This window comes from Diadema setosum, chromosome 10 (assembly GCF_964275005.1).
Source record: "Diadema setosum chromosome 10, eeDiaSeto1, whole genome shotgun sequence".
Lineage (NCBI taxonomy): Eukaryota > Metazoa > Echinodermata > Echinoidea > Diadematoida > Diadematidae > Diadema > Diadema setosum.
Genome location: NC_092694.1, coordinates 33,557,442 through 33,578,675, shown reverse-complemented (window position 1 = coordinate 33,578,675; position 21,234 = coordinate 33,557,442). Strand labels below are relative to the sequence as shown.

Here is a 21,234-nt window from a genome sequence, read left to right as displayed (position 1 = left end):
GTAACAACTGTCATGAAAGTAATTAGTACCAGAGTAGGGCCTACAGTGTGCTTGTACCGTGAGTGTAAGAACATGCATGTGGTTCAGATACAAATTTGAGTAAAATATGTTTTCATACCTTTACCTATTTCAAAGTAGAATGTTTTAGAATGTATTTCCCACAGAGTATTGCAAAAGCATCACTAGCAATAATCTCATTTCATAATGAAGTGTATTTAGAATGAATATGGAGTACCAGTGCAATGAATTTGAAAAATGTTGTACAGTTTGTAACCTTTAAATCATATGAATATGTTATTTTTCATACATTGCTATGTTTATGAATTGATGTTGTACATGTATTTTGTAATGGTGTCTTCTAGCAGTGTGATGCTGTATGTATGCATCACAAAGCCTACAAAATATCTTGCTGAATGTACATTTGCCTGAAGTGAATTCTAACTTACACTGTACAATGTACAATCTTGGGTTTCTTCTTACTCCCACAGTGCAAGTCTACTTCGTGTCGGTGCGCACGGGTGACCGCTGGGCGGCGAACACGGACGCGGCCCTCTGGGTCGTCCTCCACGGTGAGAATGGCGACTCGGGGAAGAGAGTCCTCTACCACTCGCTGGGCAACAACACCAAATTCCTCAGAAATCAGGTTTGGTTGCCTTCCTACTCCTCAGTGTAAGACATTTTGGGGTACTGCTAATACCCAAAGCCTTGTCACAGATGCACTGTGGGATAGCCCCGTTGAATTGTCCCTTTTATTTGTCTTCGTCCACAAGCAATGCATGCATTTCATTCACTCCTACTTTTTTTTTTCCAGTTCAAATCCGAATATTATGAAAAGTGTTTACAGGTTTTCACTTTAATTGATTTGCAGCCATTGAAGTCAAACAGGTCCTCACTGTGACACTGCATTATGCTGGTCACGTGATTGTAAACAAATTCTTCCTGGTCACATAATCGTCGCTGGGGTGACAAGACCTCATACAGATTTTGGTGGAAATGACTTTTTTTTGATTAATGGTCCGATAATCAGTTAAGTGATGTCATGTCCAAATCCTAGCTGTCTTTCCCCCAAAATGAAGCCACCATGGCATGCCAAAGGAAAAGCTCTCCCATGTGATACAGTGCTTTGACTGCCATGTTTTTGTTTGTGTTTTTTTTTTTTGCTCTCATGAATATTTGACATTTTGTAGATACGAGGTATTGTCGCCCCAGCGACTACAACACATTAGGAGCACTGTTCACACACCGGTCTGGCAAATGAGATGGAACCAACTTTGCTAATGAGCCATCCCACAATGCATCTGAAACAGGGCTGGCTGGGAGGCATCTGCATATTGGCAGTGCCCTAGATTGCAGTAGGGGAGAATGCGTTCATATACACTGTTTCATGTGTGCACACTTTACTCAACATCCTTTATTTCTTGTACAGACTTGCAAACATCAATATTTGTCTACAAATCTGAATTTGGCTGGCAACACCTGAGCCTCCAATTTAGCGGTCGTCTCCAGAGCCATTCATTGAGTCAGCTTCAAATACATGTATTATTGGCAGCGCACAGTGAACAGTGAAAACAAGTTTCTGTTGAAGTTGCATCTATAGGAATGAAAATGAGTGAAAACAAATTTTTGCACAGGCATTGTTACCTGTGATCGGATGATAAAAATTAACCAACAGCTTAATATTAGAATGTCTGTTTTATATATTTCTCCACAGCTGGACACGTTCAAGTTGGAGGCGGTGTCTCTGGGTGAACTTACCATGGTGGAGATTGGACACGACAGCAAGGGATATGGTGAGAACGTCTTTAACTCTCACCACACTTTTCTTCTCCAATCTGCATATCCTCTGGCACTCTTTCCTTGCCAATGGACAGGGATGCCCCCCAAACTGTCCACCAGTGAACAAGGATCACTCAGTCCGGGCAATCCTTATTGTCTCACTTTTGCCTTACATAGTGTGGGACTGGGACAGAGCGCAACACGTGTGTTTACTGAAGTCTAGTAATGCACTCTTTCCGTTTTTGCTGGACAGAAACAAAAGTAGTATACCGAGGTATAGCCGAGTTCAGTGGCTTGTCAAATGTTTTAGATTGCCCTTTTGGTACTCATAAGATATACATTTATTTGTTGTATTCTTAAGTTGTACCCCGTGAGCATATACAATGCATAGTAGGATAACTGATTAAAAATTTGAGGTACTGTATGTACTGAGATAATATGCTAAGATTATTCCTGACTGCAAAATGTCCATACTACTTGATAGGCTGAGGGTCATTGATTTGATTATTTTCAATAAAAGAGCACTTTAATATCACAGCATTCCCTGAGATATTCAACTTAACCCACCGTGTACTTTGTCCGCCAATTGACACTGGCACACATGCTGGAGTACCTACTACACTGTACTTCTCCGATTTAATTGCACAGATGTCTGGAAATTAATTTTCAACAGATGATAGTGGGCTTGTTAACCTATGGCTAGGTCAAATTTGGAGTGATTAACTGAACGTTGGTGAAAGAGAGAGGCAAGTTATCCCGTAATGTGGGCAGGCACTTAGCTGACCTTGTTGCACTTTTTTCACTGGCATTGAGTAATCCATCCAAACTTGACCCAGATGTTGATTGGCAAGGCCACTTGGGTGCAGCAAGGTGCCTTAAAGGGGTGGTACAGTACTGGTGGAGATGAGAATTGGACTTTTAACTTTTTGCGAGATACCAAGAAAACACTTATGAAATAGTACAGAGCATACCATTTTAAGAGGAATTCAAAGTTTATCTGATGAAAATCAGGTTTGGAATGACTGAAACATCCAAAAACAAAGTAAAACAAAGCAATCGTAGTAAAGTGTGGGTCCCACACTTATTAGAATCGCTCTGTTTTGGATATCTCGGCCATTTTAAAACAAATTTTCATCAAATAAACGTTGAAATCCTCTTGGAATTACATGCTCTGTCATATTCCATAAGAGGTTTCTCATCATCTCACCAAAAAATGTTAGAAACCTGAAATTAGGTCTCAACCAAAACTATACGATCCCTTTAATCTAAACAGGAAGGCCATGGTGACGCAATAGGGATTATGGGTTTATGGTCAGCTCCATTCTATAGCAGTTTGTTTCCAGAAGTCTGTGTCATCAGTGCAAAAAGCACTCCCACTACCATTTGCAAATAAAGCGCACTACGTGAAGAGTTTGTTTGCAAAAACCGATAAGTCCATTTTTGAAGATTTTAAAGTACGGTCTCTGTCATAAAGTACAAAATAATACCTTTTAAACGATATATTGGTCATTACATATAAAGGTATATTTTTGAAGTTATGGTCAAAAGAAGCCAAAATTTTCTTATTATTCTCTTTATTTTTCTTGACCTTTAATCGCAAATATCTCCATTTGACAAATATGGACTTATCGGTTTTTGCAAACAAACTCTTCAAGTGTTAAACAGTTGAAGCCTAACGTTAGTCTTGAGTACCCCTGTACATGAACTAACTCGGGTAGGTGTCTATGGGAAATGAGTATAATAGCAAATTCAGCAATTCAGCTCATCTTCAGCAGGTTCATCAAAATGCCTGGGCACATGCAGGGTTAATGTGAATCTCTTTTTTGCAACAGGTGCCGGGGTGTACCTGGAGAATGTGACTGTGAAGGGGGCAGAGGATGCGGAGGAGGAGTACCTCTTCCCTGCCAACAACTGGCTAGATGACCACGTGGGCGACAAGAAGACGCACAGACAACTCAAACTCATCGGTAAACTGCTTGCGTCATACCTGATTTTGCGAGAAATTTTGTGCAAAATGAGTGCATCTTGCCTGACAGTGCAGGCAGTCAGTATGTACTTCCCCTTTATATCGTTAATGATGCAAGTGCATAGATTGTGAACATACAAAGTAAGTGTATTTGCAATTGAAATATGGTGCTCGCTTAAACTGGTTTAAGGCTCCAAATTCGTTGTGTAGTGTTCATTTCATAAGACGCCCACGTACAGTGTACAGTTGTATACAATGTACAGTGTATGTTGAAAGGTTATTCATGTGTTAAAACTATGTGAATAAGAGCTGGAAACTTTGCATCATCACAGCTGTTTGGATGATCAAATGTTTAAAATGTTACTCCAGGTGTTTCTTTACATGTTTCTCGTGTGCACGAAATACATACGTCATACTTCAATATGTTTTCGGATACTAGTAGTCTGTGTTTTCGGCACAATGTTTATACATTCGTGTAGATACAGTGTCTGCATCGGTAGCGTGTGATCAATGACAAATGTATCATATTGTGAAGAGCAGCTGCAGATGAATGGTTTTGTTCTGATCTAATTACACTACATAATAGGAAAGCGATCCACGGAGGCTGTTGAAGAACCAGCGGATGAACAGAAACCAGAATCAAGTAAGTCAGATGCCAGTTCATACAAGGATCATTTACAGGGGGTGGCTAGTAACTGATCAGTGGGAATCAGTGGGAATGCTGGGGGATGATTGTTCCAATCCTTGTGGGATTCATTCAAGAGTACATTATATATCTATTGTGTGAAAATTGTTTGCTTCAGAATGGTCTCATATTCAAGTAATGTGCAGTTTAATGTTTCCTGGTTGGCATGCCTGTACAGTGATGGGCATTAAACTGCACATTACTTGAATATATGAGACAGTTCTGAAGCAAATAATTTTCACGCAACAATAGACATATAATGTACTCTTAAATGGATCCCACAAGGATTGGAACAATCATCCCCCAGCATTCCCACTGATTCCCACTGATCAGTTACTAGCCATCACCTTTAAACAATATGTATCTGCAGGTACCTGTACACTGTATAATGGCATACCAGAGCCAAGCAAGTGGCATTTTCAAAGATCCATGGAATACATTATGGAGGCTTTTTGTTTTCCTTTCCTTGAATCTGGCTCAAATTTCTGTTTTCTACAGTTTTACTTCCCGGTAATTTATCCATATGCATTTGCATTAAAAACTCCCTCAAATTTTAGGTCACCATGCAAGATGAGATACATATCGTCGCTGGGGCGACAAGACCTCGTATCTCAAAAATGTCAAATGTTCAGGAGAGCCAAAAAACATGGCGGCCAAAGCACTATACTGAATGGGATAGCCGTTCCTTTGACGTGCCGTGGTGGCTTCATTTTTGGGGTAAGACAGCTGGGATTTGGACAGGACATCACTTAACCGATTATTTGACCACTAATGCAAAAAAGTCATTTTCACCAAAATTTGAGGTACAAGGTCTTGTCACCCCAGCGACGATATGTACATACTTAAAAAATGCATTCCATGTAACATTTGCAGTGTAAGATATGATGTTTTACATAAAGAAAGAAACTGGCACAAAAGGTTAACATAGTATTACTGAGCAGCTGTATTATTGGTTCTGAACATAATATTTCCTTGTGCAGTTGTTTTAATCTGTCATCTGTATTAAAAGAAAAGGGGAAAAATAATTGTTTTGTGATTCCTCTTCTTTTCTTTCCATTTTAGAGGGAGACTGGGCAGTGTTCGTCAAGACGGCGGAGAACTCACCATCATCGTTCACCGCCAATCTACATCTCACCGTCTGTGATGGCAAGACTTCATCGGGACCGCATCATCTGGCACCGGAGGATGGCTTCCAGCCGGGCCAGGAAACAGAATGCAAGGTTGGGGTTTTTTGTCGTATCATAACAGCTAAGCAGGAACAAATACATGTACATGTGCATGTACAAGTAAGAGCAACATTGTGAAATGCATTGTACTGTATATTTACATTCATGCTCATGATATGTTAACCTTCAGTCATACATGTACACTGTACAAGTGTAAATCGTTGCTAGGGTGACAAGACCTTGTATCTCAAATTTTGATGAAAATTACTTTCTTGGATTAATGGACAGATATTCAGTTAAGTGATGTCCTGTCCAAATCCTACATGTAGATGTCTTACCCCAATAATGAAGCCACCACAGCATGTCAAAAGAAAGGCTGTTTGAGGTACAAGTGTAGTGCTTTGCCTTTCATGTTTTTTGCTCTCCTGAACATGTGACATTTTTTAGATAAAAAGGTCTTGTGAGCCTAGCGATGTTACTGTATGTCATTCACTAATGCATTCATGGTGCGTAATGAATCTCTTGACTATTTCAAGTGGTTGTACAATAGCTCAATGGATAAGACCACAGGCACTCAGTCATTGGGTCCCTGCTTCAAGTCCCCATCATCAACAGTTAAGTCCCTGGGCAAGGTACAGATGTACTTTATTCTCCTTGCCTAGTTCTACATAGGGGACAAAGAGCTACCAGTCCCATCATTTTTTGCTCTTCACAATCATTTGTTACTTGCTCAGTGGCCCTGTAAAGCAAATCATAATGGCAAAAGAGTGGTAATACAACTTGTACTTGCACAAACATGTATCAACATACAGTAAAAATAGATACATGTAGTGCTTCCTGTAACAGTCTATTGACTGTATAATCTTATTAGAATGCCAAAAGGGATTTTTTTTTCTTGATTTTAAGATTAGTAGATTACACTTTTCTTTCATGATTTCTTGCAGCATTATCTTATCACATTCACAATACACCATTGAAAAGTTTTGCAACATCCATTCTGCTGCTCTGTGCCTGTTGTACGTGAGATACACTTGTAAAAATGTTCCTGTGTGTTATGCTTCATCTCTAATGATAGATTAAAGTAGAGGGAATTGCAGCCATCACGAAGATCAGACTTGACCACAACAACTCAGGAGGAAACCAAGTCATCCATGTAGACACGGTAGGGTTTTCCCCTTTTCATTGTTGTGGTTTTCATGTTTGACTGTTATGTATCCTGTGGTTTCATACTGTAATGAATCAGGGATACAGTATACAATGTACTTATAACTGGTAATGTTTTTCTATACTGAATAGTGGCGCATAATCCTTTTCTGTGGTATATTTTGTGCATATTAATGCAGGTAGTGGTTATCGCTATGGTGATAATGATGATGATTCTGATAGTCTGATGATGATGATAATGATGATGATTGTTATTTTTATCATTAATGTATTAGTGATATCATTATTGTCATATAATGCGTGTTTGTGTGTTGTAGGATCATTGGTGTTATTAACTATTAAATATTTCTTATCTTGTTCATGTCTTGTGACTGTATTAAATATTACTGTGTTTGATTTACACATTTGTATTATATTGCTGAAATATTCAAGAAAGTTGAAAACAGAGAACTTCTATCACTGTAAAAGTTATGATTACTGTTACTCACACTCTCATACTACTGATCATTATCAGTTTTAGAAGTAGTAAAAGTGTATTAATATTGGTATATACAATATGTATATCTGTTGGTGTCCATAATCATTGTTCTTGAATATACATACAAATGTAGTTCTGTTGAGCATATATCAAACAGGTTGATGCATCATGAAAAAATGCCTCTACAATTTCGCTGTTCTTCAATAATATGATTATTGATAATGTCATTTTTCTTTTTTACCATTTTCATCATCATTATCCTTTTTGTAGTAGTACAAGCAGAATTGTTATTGTTCTAGATATAGATATTTTTTCAATCTAATTCCTATACAACATAACACTAATCCTTTGCATGGACAGTTGATGCATGATCGGGTAATATCTTAAGAATATCCATTTATCTTTCGTTCTCAGGTCCGGCTAGTTGACCAAGACACTAAGGAGGAGCTTGTCTACCGGCCAGAGTGTCGCCTTGGGGAGAGCGAGAAAAGTGGTGCCACATCACTGGCCAAGGAGGTGCCCACACTGAAGGATGGTCAGCAGCCTCTGCCAGGTGGGTCAGAGATTTGGTCACCAGTCTGTCAAATAAGTATATTGTGCATGAATGAAGGAATTATTGAATTGGAATGGATATTAGAATGGGTTCAAAGGATGGAAGAATGGAAAATAATGAATGAATACATTGTAGAAATATAGATGGGTGTATGGATGAATCAGTAAATGGGAGAATGGATGCATGAATGAATGAATGAGTGAATAAATGAATGATTGATTGATTGATTGATTGATTGATTGATTGATTGATTGATTGATTGATTGAATGAATGAATGAGTGAATGATTGAATGAATGATTGAATGCTGATAATAGTACAGTATGTATGGAGGAATTGATTTCTGGCTTGACAGATGGATGATGGATGGATGAATGGATGAATGGATGAATGGATGAATGGATGAATGGATGGATGAATGAATGAATGAATGAATGAGTGAATGAATGAATGAATGAATGAATGAATGAGTGAATGAATGAATGAATACGTGAATGAATGAGTGAATGAATGAATGAATGAATGAATGAGTGAATGAATGAATGAATACATGAATGAATACATGAATGAATGAATGAATACATGAATGAATACATGAATGAATACATGAATGAATGAATGAATGAATGAATGAATGAATGAATACATGTAGATAGTTGAAAATGAGTAAACAAACAAATGTTTCTAAAAAACGAGTAGGAAAGTAAAGGCAGTGAATAGCAGGATTGTAAGCTTACTTGTCAAATATTACCGGTGTAGTCAAATCATCTAGCGTGTGTATAAGATAACACAAATTTTAAGTTTTCCCTCCTAAAGAAATCTTGAACAGGCAGCACTACTAAAGATGTCTTTTGGAACTCCACAGTGAAGTTCAGAGAAGATTTCTGTGGTTTGTTCTGTAATCAGAAGTGCATGAAATGTCTTTTGTGCATTGCAATGTCTAGAACTCATAAAAGGAATATAAATATCACAGTACACTGACTATTGTTTCATAATTCCAAGGAGATGGGTAGTTCTAGACTTTGTCCTAGATGTTCTGTTGTTATTCCTTACACAGTTTTCAAGTAAATGTCTGAAAATATACCAATTTTTGTGCTTTTTGTGTGTGTGCCATCTTCTGTTGTTGTCTTGATTGGACATTGCTCTGGTGATCTCTGATACCCTGTGATATTTTGACAGTTGTGGAGTATGAAGTCAAGACCACGACCAAGGATGAAACTGGATCCTGGAGCAATGCCAACGTGTTCATCAAACTCATCGGCGATGCCGGAGACACCGGTAGACGACACCTGTGGAAGGCGGACCTTGAGACAGCCTTCCAGCAGGGACAGGTTAGAAATGAATCTTTAATCTTGTGCTTTCCTTGTGCTTGGTTCTCTTATGGATATAAAATCAAGTTAATCTTATTTCGTTGATGAGGCCATGGACTTTGTAGCAGTAATTTGTCCTGCTCTTAACTCTGGCATATTTCTCAATTCCTCACACACACACACAAAAGAAAATTTTTATGATGTGTCAGGACTGTTAACAGTTTAACGTCAAATAACATTTCAGTGTTGCATCGTTCATTCCTATATGACAGATGCCTCTTTTTTTGTCAGGACATGAAAGAATTATTGTACAAATGTACATGTATATCCTCCAGAGGGAGGGGGTTAGAGCAAAAGAAAGAAAGAGAGAGAAAAAAAAGAAGTTGCCCGATACAAACAGATGGACGTAAAAGTGAGATTGAAAGATGTTCTGTTTGCACTGTGTACATGTTTAGAAACAGTAATAAAGTGGGATTAAAAAGTTAAAGGGAGATACAGTTAAACTCGCATAAGTCGATCTTCTCGGGACTGAGCAAAACACATCGACTTAGGCGATTTTCGACTTGTGCGTAAGTCGAAAAAAATCGACTTACAGTTTCACCACAGGTACATATATATGTATGTTTAATGTACATGTATGTTGTCTACTCTGGAGCCGAGAGCTGGAGCGGTGTGCCGCAGCACGGGTCGCCCAGCAGGGCCGCGGCTAACTTTGCATGGACAGTGCATTAGTATTGGCACAGGTCCGATTACTTTACACCCTTGTTAAACCTCGGGGGAAGTGAATATGAACCATATTTGAGCAGTGATTGATTCCAGTTTACCATACCATGGCTTGAAATGCGTGTAGAGGTGCAATTCCGATTTACCCGTGCCCGTAACTTTCCCCCTACTTTCCGCTTTGAAAACTCAGCAGCTTCATCCATTATACCACTCCACTGCACAGCGCTGCAAATGGCAAGCTACATGTACACTGCAAGCTCAATACTGTACATGTAAATGAACGCATGTGTACTGTACGAACGCTGTACGTACGTAGCGCGACAGCTGACAGGGCTGTACCAGCGGACCTCCAAATACGAAGAGAGTTAAACGATCCCATGCGATCGCTTTGAATTTTGATTTTAGATCATTTTTTTTTTTGGTCACCTCAAACTCATCTGACAAACAAAATAATGATGAGTAATAAATAATGAATAATAAATGACAGTGATTTATTACACAATAAAATCTTATTCGACTTAGGCACAGTGAATTCAATGGTTTTTCCTTGAAAGTGTTCGTGGAATTTCATCGACTTAGGCGAGTATTCGACTTACAAAATTCGACTTGTGAGTGAATTAATACACGTATGTGAATGGGGAAAAATCGGGACTTTTTGAAATCATCGACTTACGCGATTATTCGACATATGCGACGTCGACTTAGGCGAGTTTAACTGATATTACAATTTTTTATATATAAGGATAGAGGCTAGGCTTAAAAAAAAAAGAAGTATATTAGATGCAACATCAACTTATTGTATTGATTTGCAAGGCTGTATTTTTCACTCATGTCATTTCCAGCCATATGTTCATGACAGCAATTGATGTACATGTAATATTTTACTCCCAGGAGGATGTGTTTGTGCTGGAAGCTGTGGACATCGGCAAGCTAGAGAGGGCGCTCATTGCGGTGGAATCGGACGAAGCAGACGACGCGTGGCTGCCGGAGACGATCACCGTGTCCCCCACCAACTCGAAGGAGTCGTACGTCCTCCCCTGCAACGAGTGGGTCGGCATGACGGAAGATGCGAGCCCGGAGAGAGAACTGGTCGTGGAAGGTGAGAGATGAAAAGATGAGAACACAACAGATGAACAGTTTACTGCAGAGAATGACAATAATGACAACAACAATAATGATATATCAATCTCCACTGCAGAGAAACTTTATGATATATGTTCTACAACTCTGCAAGAACTTCCAATTCTCTAATTATTGACAGGTGTTAGTGATAATGGGCCACAGTTTGGCACTGCACATTCACATCTGAAATTTCCTCATGTTGTGTATATTTTATGCAATGGAGGTTGCAGGAGGAATACACATACATTTTTAAAACTATGAATGTCATGGATATATTTTATATATTTGAATTTGAGCTTACACACAAAGTTTATATGACCTATGAATTGGTAACTTTTCTCTTGTCTTTGTCATTTTTATATGCCATAAGTAATACAATAATTATAATAATACATTTGCACAGCGCATTTTCCATAAACGTACATGTTCAAATGTGCTTTACTGTTGGATTGTTATGAAACATTTAAGTTAATGAAACAAGTGAGTTTTTAGAGGTTCTTTGAAGATGATGATGGTGAAATGAAATTAGGATTTCCATTTATTACAGTAAGGCCGCTCCATCCCAACTCCTTCATGTTTTCCTCTTTTTTCTCCTTCCAGGTCAGGGCAAGTCGACTGCAAAAGAGGGAGATGAGGAGGAGTCAGGGTCGAAGGGGTCTTGGGCGTTATGGCTCACCCCCGGATCTGATGATGGAATGGGCTGCAACTCCAAGCTGCACGTGACAGCCTATGGAAGTCAGGGCACCAGCAGGACTGTTCCATTGGAGAACGGGGAGGCCGAGGGAGCAGGCGATGATGGAGGAGGGGGAGGCGATGCAATGTTGTATCCACCAGGAGTGACCAAGAAATTCGATGTGAGCATACCGTTGCAGACCATTTCAGTGATATTTAGTCTGTATATTATGTTCAGAAATTTTAGACCATTACAGTCCCTCTGATTCTGAGTCCTTAGATAGGCATAGATAATGTGTGGAATTTTCACACATCATAATTCTGCCGGGGAACTCCCCAGTGTTGTACCTCACCATGGCTATAAGCAGTGAGTTTTGTTGTGCATTTGTTTCTACTTTTTCTTTTGAGGAAATAGTTGTACTTAATTGTACAAGTTCACAAACCTTGACATCTCAATGTAGTGGACATCAAGGGGTATACCGGCCATAATTATCTTTTGATTGCCTTGGTTAATGATCAAAAACAACAGATCTAAAGATCTCATTTTAAAACTAGTAGCTGTATCTGCCAAGAAACACCAGCATACATAACCAGAATGCACATATGGTCAACTGTATCATCTTTTAAGATTGCAGCCTTCAGATTAAAAGGTCTTTCCTGTGATGCATTTTTAAAAAGGTTAAAATCTTCTTCCATGTTTAAATCCATGGACGAGTGTTTTGTTCTGATGTGTAGTGTGTGTATGGATTTCTGTGTGTGGATGCATGTGTCTGTCTACAATATTGAACTGAGCCTGAAAGAAATAAAGTTACACCACTGCAAAGATGCAGACTTTACATGTTTAATTTGTTTTTCATTATAATATCACACAAACTGATTCACATTTGTGTTACCTTGAATTATGAGCCAAATGCTGCCAGATGTCTTTTTCAAATCAAGTCATCATCACCGTTATCGTCATCATACTTTGCTCCCTGTAGATTGATGTCGGAGAGATTGGACCCATCTACAAGATCCGCATCTCCCTGGATGAAGACGATACAAATCCACCCCAGATGTTCCTGAAGAAGGTAGGACTGGTGTCATCGCTTTTAATACTTGGATTTTTCTTTTTTATGCCTCCGCCACGAAGTGGTGCCGGAGGCATTATGTTTTCGGGTTGTCCGTCCGTCCGTCCGTCCGTACGTCCGTACGTCCGTACGTCTGTACGTCCGTACGTCCGTACGTACGTCCGTCCGCATTCGTTTACGCGATAACTTGAGTAATATTGACTGGAATTTTACCAAACTTGGTCCAAGTATAAAGTATGATGGGGCAAGTGATTGATTAGATTTTGGGTGAAATCGGCCAAAGGTCAAAGGTCAAAGGTCAAGGTCAAATCATTAAATTGTATCTGTTTACGCGATAACTCAAGACTGAATTCAGCAAATTTCACCAAAATTTGTCTGAGGATGATGTATGATGGGACAATTACTTGATTAGGTTTTGAGTGAAATTGGACAGAGGTCAAAGGTCAAAGATCAAGGTCAAATCCTAAAATTTATCTGTTTACGTGATAACTCTAAGCTGGATGAAGCAGCTTTCACCAAACTTGGTCCAAGGATGATGTATGATGGGGCAATTAGTTGAGTAGATTTTAGTGACATTGGCAAGAGGTCAAAGGTCATAAGGTCAAGGTCAAATGCTAAAAACGTTGCTATTTCCCCCATATCCATGCAATGCCCGAAGGTATTATCTTGAAACTTATTATAGACATCTACTACTGCATAAAGATTCTCCAGAGAGAGTTTCATGTCATAAGGTCAAAGGTCAAAAGGTCAAAGGTTAGGTGAATATGTTACAATTTCACTTTTCTTGCAAATGGTTTAATGTATCTTCATGGAACTTGGTACATACACATGTACTGACTGGCAGGGATTTTCTAGGGAATGTAGGGGTCATGGGTCACTAGTCAGGGGGTCAAAGGTCAAGGTCAACTCCTCAAAATTTTACTATTTCCCTCATATACTAGTATATGCAATGCTTACATTATTATTTTTAAAACTAAAACTTGATATATACATGTATTGCCTAATGGAGATTCTCTGAGAAATTTCCAGCCAGAAGGTCAAAGGTTAAGGGTCAAAGGTCAGGTTTAAATGCAAATGTATATATATATTTTATACTGTAATTACACTCAAGTCAAGTAAAAGTTCTCAATTCCCCAAATACAGGTACCTGCACTCTTAGACAATTATAGTAAACCTAGTTCAAGGAAAGTGAACATTCAAGATATTTCTGACAAACCTGTCATTTCAATATTTTGTCAGTTTTGTGAAGCTGTCATAACACATTGTGAAGACATTGTACCACTACACCTATTGGGAGAATCATACATTATGGCGGAGGCATCAGTCGCCATAGCGACATTTCTAGTTTTTCTCTTTTTTTTCCCCCCTTTTTTTTTGCCTATTGACCTGCACGTAACTTGCAAGCACCTCCTTGATTTGCGCTCCAAAACCTTCTTGAGCATTGGCAACCTTATAGCGGAAGGTAATCATAAACTAAAAATGGAGATGTCTCTACTGTACACTGTATGTCTCACCATTCCACTGTACAGTACAAATGTATGTCCCAAAAAGAATTACAATCAAATTTTCGCATTGATAACACCCAATATGATTAAACTGTCTAAATGCTACTTCAGGGTCTTAAGATATAACATCTTAGCTCTATTTTGCAGAAAACCCCATTCAATTCGGTTAAGTGGTCACAGAGAAATGTGAAAAGTTGTAAAGCATGTCATGAGTCTGATTCTTCCAAGTTTAGCACTTCTATGCTTTTGTGTGTGAATACAATAGACAGAACTTGGAGTGAAGAGATTCTTGACATGCTCTACAAAATTCTTCATTTCTCTTTGGCCACTGAAGCAAATCGAATGGGGTTTTCTGTAGGATATGGGCAATAAGTTGTAGTTTCATACCCTGAATTTGTATTTGGATTGATTCACTATTTTTAAAGATATCATTGCGAAGGGTCCCGTTGTAATTTTTTTGGGACATACGGTATACACATCGCATGCAATGAAATAGTATGAGCATGTTGAATAAGTGTCAGTGTCAGGTCTTCATTGACTATATACTTCATACATTGTATGTGGGCATCATTGTGCGTGAGCTAACAAACTTCTTATGGGCTACAAAGATGTAGAACATACAAATGCAAAACAAAGAATTAAATGACAGAAACAAGTTGCTACTTTGTTATACCAATACAAAGGAAATATCATGAATACCCTCAGGGTAATTTTGGACCACTTAAAAATCAATTTGAAAAGTAAAAGTACAATTTTACAAGCACAACAGTGAACATTTGATGAAAATCAGATACAAATGAGGGAAGTTATGATATTGTGATGTTCTGCTACTATTAAATAGATGATACAATGTGCAAATATGGCTGAGTTGATGACACATAATAACAGTGTCATGAAATCGGCATGTTCCAATGATCCTGTACAAAAAAAAAACAACAACAACAACAACTGATGAAAACTCATTTTTTTTCTTCAAAAGCTCATGACATCTCTTTAAATTCTTATTCAATTTTTGTCAAAGTTTTACAGCTGTGCTTGTCAATATTACCCATTCTCTTCAGACTCACTTTTTGCTGGTACACCATTTCCCTATTTTCATGTGCAATATGTGTAAGAAATAATCATTCTTTAATCTGCTCCTCCTCCTCTACCTCCCAGATAAAAATGAAGGATAAAGACACTATGCAGGAATTCCACTTTTTCGTCGAGCGTTGGCTGAAATGGTCTTCCAACGTCTGGAGAGAGGGCGGTGAGAAGAGTGGAGAGACAGAAGGGAGGGAGGAGAAAGATGAGGAGGTGGACAGTCCTGTCCTTGAACTCCCTACAATAAGGCCTGACATTCCTCCAGAGAAAGGTATCGTACAATGTGTATTTTCATGATTTGAATACATTGTTCTGTATGTCAGTAAATGTTGTGCTACATCAGGATACAAATGTAGTTGATAAATTTGATACCTACTATTGTAATTTTACTGAACACCATTTTACCAGATATATAAAGCTTATTATGTATCATCATGATATGTCTTCATGAGGAGAATATAAACTTCTGCCATTTGGGAGTGACTCAAGTTGTATCTGTTTTTTTGTTTATTAAAATATTATAAAGTCAGATGTTCCTAAAAGCTTTCAACAAGAGCATACCGTCAGTGAACCCTACAATGTGTAGTACATTTAGAAGTAATTGTGCTCTGCATTTCACTGATTGACAAGCTCTATCATTCTTTTGTAGATTGGAAATTACGAATAGGTATTAGAATGATTGTTTCTCTTTTTCTGTTGTTGCCGATAAGAAATTGCAGTATGTGACTCTACTTAAAACTCCTTGTTGCTAAATGATGCATTCGAGCTTCACTTTTCTGGTCTAATGGATGTCATTCCGTTGTTATCAACCCATCAACCCTTCCCAGTTATGCATTACAAGGTTGAAATTCACACCGGTAACGAGGAGAACGGAGAAACCTCGAGTCAGGCGTATGTCATGCTGGTCGGTAACCATGGCGACACGGGCAAGAGGCAGCTCGTCTGGGGCGAGGACAAGAAAGTCTTTGAGAAAGGAGCGGTAAGTGTGATTTAAATACAGAGTTACAGAAAAAATAATGCTGCTACTGCTATATACATGTACAGTATATCATAAATTGCTTGTGTATATTATATATCAATTGTGCCGTAGTGGAATGTGTTGCAAAGAGTATCTGCTCAGACTCTGAACAGTCTCAGATAAACACAAAAATGAAATTAATATCCTACCATGTATTTCATAGTGTATGATATAGATTTACATGATGTGTTCTGATTGGATACTCTGTAGCGTAGGATCGTCATTTTCCTCTTCTCAAACTTGCAGGTCGATGCTTTCACCATAGAGAGCGTGTCTGTCGGGGACATCATGCAATGCATTGTGGGACATGATGGATCCACGCCAGGTAAAGTTCAATGGCCATGGCCCACAGAGTTTATGTACTGTACATACTGTCATGATACCCTGGAACCTCATTATAGCCAGGTTAGATATAATGAGACACCTGATGTAAAGAGGACATATTGCAGGTCCCATTTGTGTTTTTAACCGTTTCTTTTATCTCTGATATAATGAGGAAATTACAGGGGTGCCAAGCAGCTCACTCTTAACCTGTTGAGGACGAATTGATATATAGCACACATTTTCCATAGACACCTGCCCAAGTACAAGTTTGTATACTCTGAACTAGTCTTCAACGAGTTAAAACCCTAACTGCACTGGGGGGGGGGGGGGGCTGGGAGGCCTCCTCCATACTTTTGGCGATTGCATCGCGACCGCTGGGAATTTCGGATTCTCGCTTCATGACTTTTCCCCCTGAAGTCTTGCGCACATTTTGATACCACATTTGTCCATATCGGACCTACCTAGGGGGTGCTATGGGCCAATTAGTATGCGCATGTCATTAAAACGGCTAATCGCTGCATATATTTGTGTACAGTTACATACTGTCAATAGACCATGGCTTGCATTACTTTATAAATTTTGCTCAGGAATTGGTTTTCCACTTGGTTCATGCTTCTATATTTTTCTGAAATAAATTGTGCAAAGTTTAGAAACAATGATATACATAAGGCATATAAAACAATAGAAAACATAAGAAATAAAAACAATACAAAACATAACAAAAAAGTTGTTTTTTTTTTCTCTCTTTTTTTTTCTCTCTCTGAGGGTGAAATTGAGTTTTTATCCACATAGATGATTCAAATAACTCTTATCCTTAGGCTGAAATTATGAAAATATCCCCAAATGCATAAAATATGCATTATGAATAATTAATTAGCTAATTATGCAAAAAATTTGCATAATTGATTAAAATAAATTACACCATCAGATTCAGCACGCGAAGATCTATCAGCATGCAAATTTTCAAGTTCATCGGACATTGCGTTTCCGAGATCAGTGGGGGGGGGGGGGGGAGCCAAATAGCCCAGTACAGTAAGGGTTAAGAGGTTCCCCTGTGTGCATTGTTATACCCCTATTAAACCCCACTACACTCAACAGGTACACTGTAGTAGGCCCTATACATTGCTAACTGCTCACATACAGTGTACCAACCTAAACCCTGTTAGAACCATGCTTGTTTGGTTTCAAATACTGTAACATCGGATTGGACAATTTCTCAGTCCAAGAAGCAATGAATTCCAATTGATCATGTGACCGTGCATCACAAAGCCAACAAAAAGTCGTTCCCTCTGATTTTGCGTGACGACTCAAAATAGGTGAAATGAGTCATGCTAGTCTACACGTGTATCTTCAGTTTTTATATTTTCTGAAAGAGCAATTCTTGTTCGACATTATTATACATATTGGAAACATGAAACAAATGGGAAATTGTGTTTCTTGCAAGTTTTAAATTTTTTTCTTTAGAGAATGGTGCGATTAGGTATGTTTAGAGACCCCTTTTCATTTCTAAAAAAAAAAAAAAATGCTTTACACACTCCTCACTTTCAACTCTAAAGGCTTTTAAAAGGATGGTGCTACTGCATTTAAAGTTAGTATTAAGTGAGGAAAAGAATGTGCTTAATAGGTGTGGAAAATGTCAATTTCCCTTTCATTTCTCTTTATTGTGGTTGCTGCAGAGTTTTACATTCCTGTTTTTTGTCCCATTACTTTCCCAGAGCACAGCTTGGTGAGATTAAGCACTTGGAATAGACTCTGAACTGCAGAGCCTCGATAATCATTAACAGTTTTCCAGAATGTTTACTTTCTTTTCATTACTAAGATACATTTAGTAGGTAAGGAAAATCCCTTTGTACATGCATGAACATCATTTTGAAGCGTAGAGTCTGCTCTTTTAGAACCTGCCCAAAACCAAACAAAGAGTATCCTGTGAACTTGTGTATTGTGGCTGGCAAAGGCAAAATTTTGGACGATTTGGTTGATGAATGAATTTCTGTTTGTCCCGATACTTACGTATCTCATAATCCTTTTCCTACATGAATGTCACTTTGATGTCTTCCAGAATCTGGCTGGTACCTGGAGAAAGTGATCGTCACGGAAATGCCATCAAATGGTGTGGATGAGAAGACTTTCAGTTTTGGATGTAACCAGTAAGTACACTTAGGAGTGTTGTTGGCCTTTTTTTTTCCTTCTCCTTCTTTTTCTTTCTCACTACCACCATACACATAACATTTGCAGATGTGGTATAATGTAGCAGGCATCACTAAAAGCACGGTTTTACTTACAGTGCGTACGTACATGTACATGTGTAATTTACATGTACATGTATATTGTGGCTGTGCAAAGTATTTTTTTCATGCAAGGTACGTCCATTGTAAAGGTTAGTGTGGGTACTGTAGGGCCTATCCATTGTTGCTTAGCAACACCCTGCCCCCACCCCCAATAGGTAAAGTTGCCAGTTTGTGATTTTTACATCAATGATTTACAATTGTACATGAGTATAGGCTATACTGCATGTACATGTACAGTAGATATAGTGGGCAGAAATAAACCAGTTTGTAATTGAATCATGTACACATTTCCCCAGTGACCTTCCTTTTTTTATGAGTTGGTTAGAAACTCCACTTGTTTTCAAAGCAACATAATGCATGAGCTTGCCTGACAGAACAATTTATGGAATTCATTGGGAAAGAAAGAATGAACTTGGCTGCATATACCAGGGCCCCATTTTATCAAAAGATAAAATCGATTTTAAATTTCCTTACTACACAGGCTTACAGTTGAAATCAACTTTATAATCAATTTTAACTCAGAATGATCAGAATGGCCCATCAGTTAATAATTGGGGAAGCATACACATTTCAGTGTTTTGCTGGGAATGCATTGGCAATTTGTCTCTTTTATCTTCAAATACTAGGCTTTTATTGAACACTGCTGCTGTCAGATGGATGTGTTGGCAAGCACTGTTTGTAAGGATTGCATGAATAATGATTATATCACAGATGGGCGTACTTAACTCGGGGGATTAGAAAAGAAAAAATAATTGCCTTGTATGACAAATTACCTTTTTCTGCTCATTCACAAAGTGGATCTACAAATCAGCTTATAAATATCCCCCACTTTTGCTCCAACAGGTGGCTAGCTGTAGACCAGGGAGACAACAAGACAGAGGTAACGCTGGAGGCGGACACACCCAAAGGAGATGGAGGGGCAGCGCAGGAACCGCCCGGCAACTCAGAGGAACCACCCGGCAACCCAGAAGAAGGGTCCAAAGAGGACACTCCACCCGGCAATGCGGACACGCCCCCTGCCAATGCGGACAATGGAGAGACTCCAAACAGCGGAGCAGAATAGTTGGAGTGAGCACACCCCTGGATATTTACCCGTTGAAGACTAGTCACGAGTATTCTCAGGCAGGTGTCAATGGGAAATGTGTGTTATAGGAAAATCAGCCCATCCTCAATGGGTTAACTTGAGGGACTGTGTATCCTTGTGTGGGTTTACATGCTGAGGAAGACACACTGGTATCATTTTGCCTTGGTCCCATCCATTTCATGTCATGTTGTAATTCCCATGTGTCTGTTCTCACTGGCTTTGTAGACAATGGGCTAGTCCTCACTGGCAGTCCAGCATAGAACAGATAAACAGACACACACTCACAAAAACAGCAGCAACAAGACATGAGGTATTGAATTGAGACTAAACCATTGTGATGAATATTCATTTACTCTCTATACTCAACATTCATTACGCAGTGGATATGTGTGATACCAGGGACCTATAGCAAAGAGCTTTTTACCTGAGAAAAACTCGGGTTGATATTAAACAGAAGTTTTCCTGTGTAAAGTCAATAGGGGAATCATGCTAACCTGAGTTTTCAGTTCGTACCAGAGTTTTTCTCGGGTTAAACGTTTTATGCAACAGTCCCCGGATGAAGAACTTGTTGGTAAGAAGACAGACAATTTGTTTGTAATCCCAGTTTCACTGAAAATGTTAGAGTAAGAATGCATATGAAAGTACAAGTACAACTTGTAGCTGGAGATGGTCCCCAGTGAGGGCAAAGAACATGGCTAAGCACCAGCCAGTACCAAAAGAAGGCTGAAGTAACTTGGTGGTCAAACGATGCTGTTGCAATGTCAGCTGCAGCAGCTGCCAAGATATTATGTGCTACTTTCATACCGGTAATCCATTTCCTCAACCAACATACGTGTAGTGTGGTACATAGAATGCAATCTCACGACTGTGAAGTAATGTTTACTAGGGTATCGACATACATGTTGTCATAGGGTATTTTCGTTTTGAAAGATGTATTTTTGTAGATGGCTCTATTGCATCTCATTGTACAGTATTTTGGAGGACGTGTGACCAAACGAGAAGGGGTACAATGTATGTTCAAACGGGTGTCTCTTGTGCAAATTATGTTTACCTGCTAAAATTGTTTTGTGAATGTTGGCCAATGTCAAATGTATTAATTGTGCATTGAATGGTTGTATGACTGTGATGTGATCATAATTATGATTTGCTCTTGTTCTATAGCCATGTGAGACTTGTATCAACTTCAGTCATTCCCATATATATTCTATTACATGTACCATCAGTGTCTGCCAGTAAGACATTGAAGTC

At 38.8% G+C, this 21,234-nt stretch overlaps 1 protein-coding gene across 1 annotated transcript in view; it reads left to right on the top strand.

Moving 5' to 3' along the window:
* Positions 1-20,615, top strand: part of LOC140233960 (uncharacterized) — a 143,299-nt gene extending 122,684 nt beyond the window's left edge. The window contains exons 56-71 of the mRNA XM_072314048.1: positions 489-643; positions 1,712-1,790; positions 3,609-3,743; positions 4,329-4,385; positions 5,490-5,647; positions 6,669-6,755; positions 7,650-7,788; positions 8,967-9,118; positions 10,712-10,919; positions 11,543-11,796; positions 12,595-12,684; positions 15,348-15,543; positions 16,100-16,251; positions 16,537-16,615; positions 18,674-18,761; positions 19,746-20,615. Of these exons, the coding sequence (XP_072170149.1) occupies positions 489-643; positions 1,712-1,790; positions 3,609-3,743; positions 4,329-4,385; positions 5,490-5,647; positions 6,669-6,755; positions 7,650-7,788; positions 8,967-9,118; positions 10,712-10,919; positions 11,543-11,796; positions 12,595-12,684; positions 15,348-15,543; positions 16,100-16,251; positions 16,537-16,615; positions 18,674-18,761; positions 19,746-19,965 (2,249 nt within the window). The 3' untranslated portion in view covers positions 19,966-20,615. The remainder of the gene's footprint in view (positions 1-488; positions 644-1,711; positions 1,791-3,608; positions 3,744-4,328; positions 4,386-5,489; positions 5,648-6,668; positions 6,756-7,649; positions 7,789-8,966; positions 9,119-10,711; positions 10,920-11,542; positions 11,797-12,594; positions 12,685-15,347; positions 15,544-16,099; positions 16,252-16,536; positions 16,616-18,673; positions 18,762-19,745) is intronic.
* Positions 20,616-21,234: the final 619 nt, after the last annotated feature.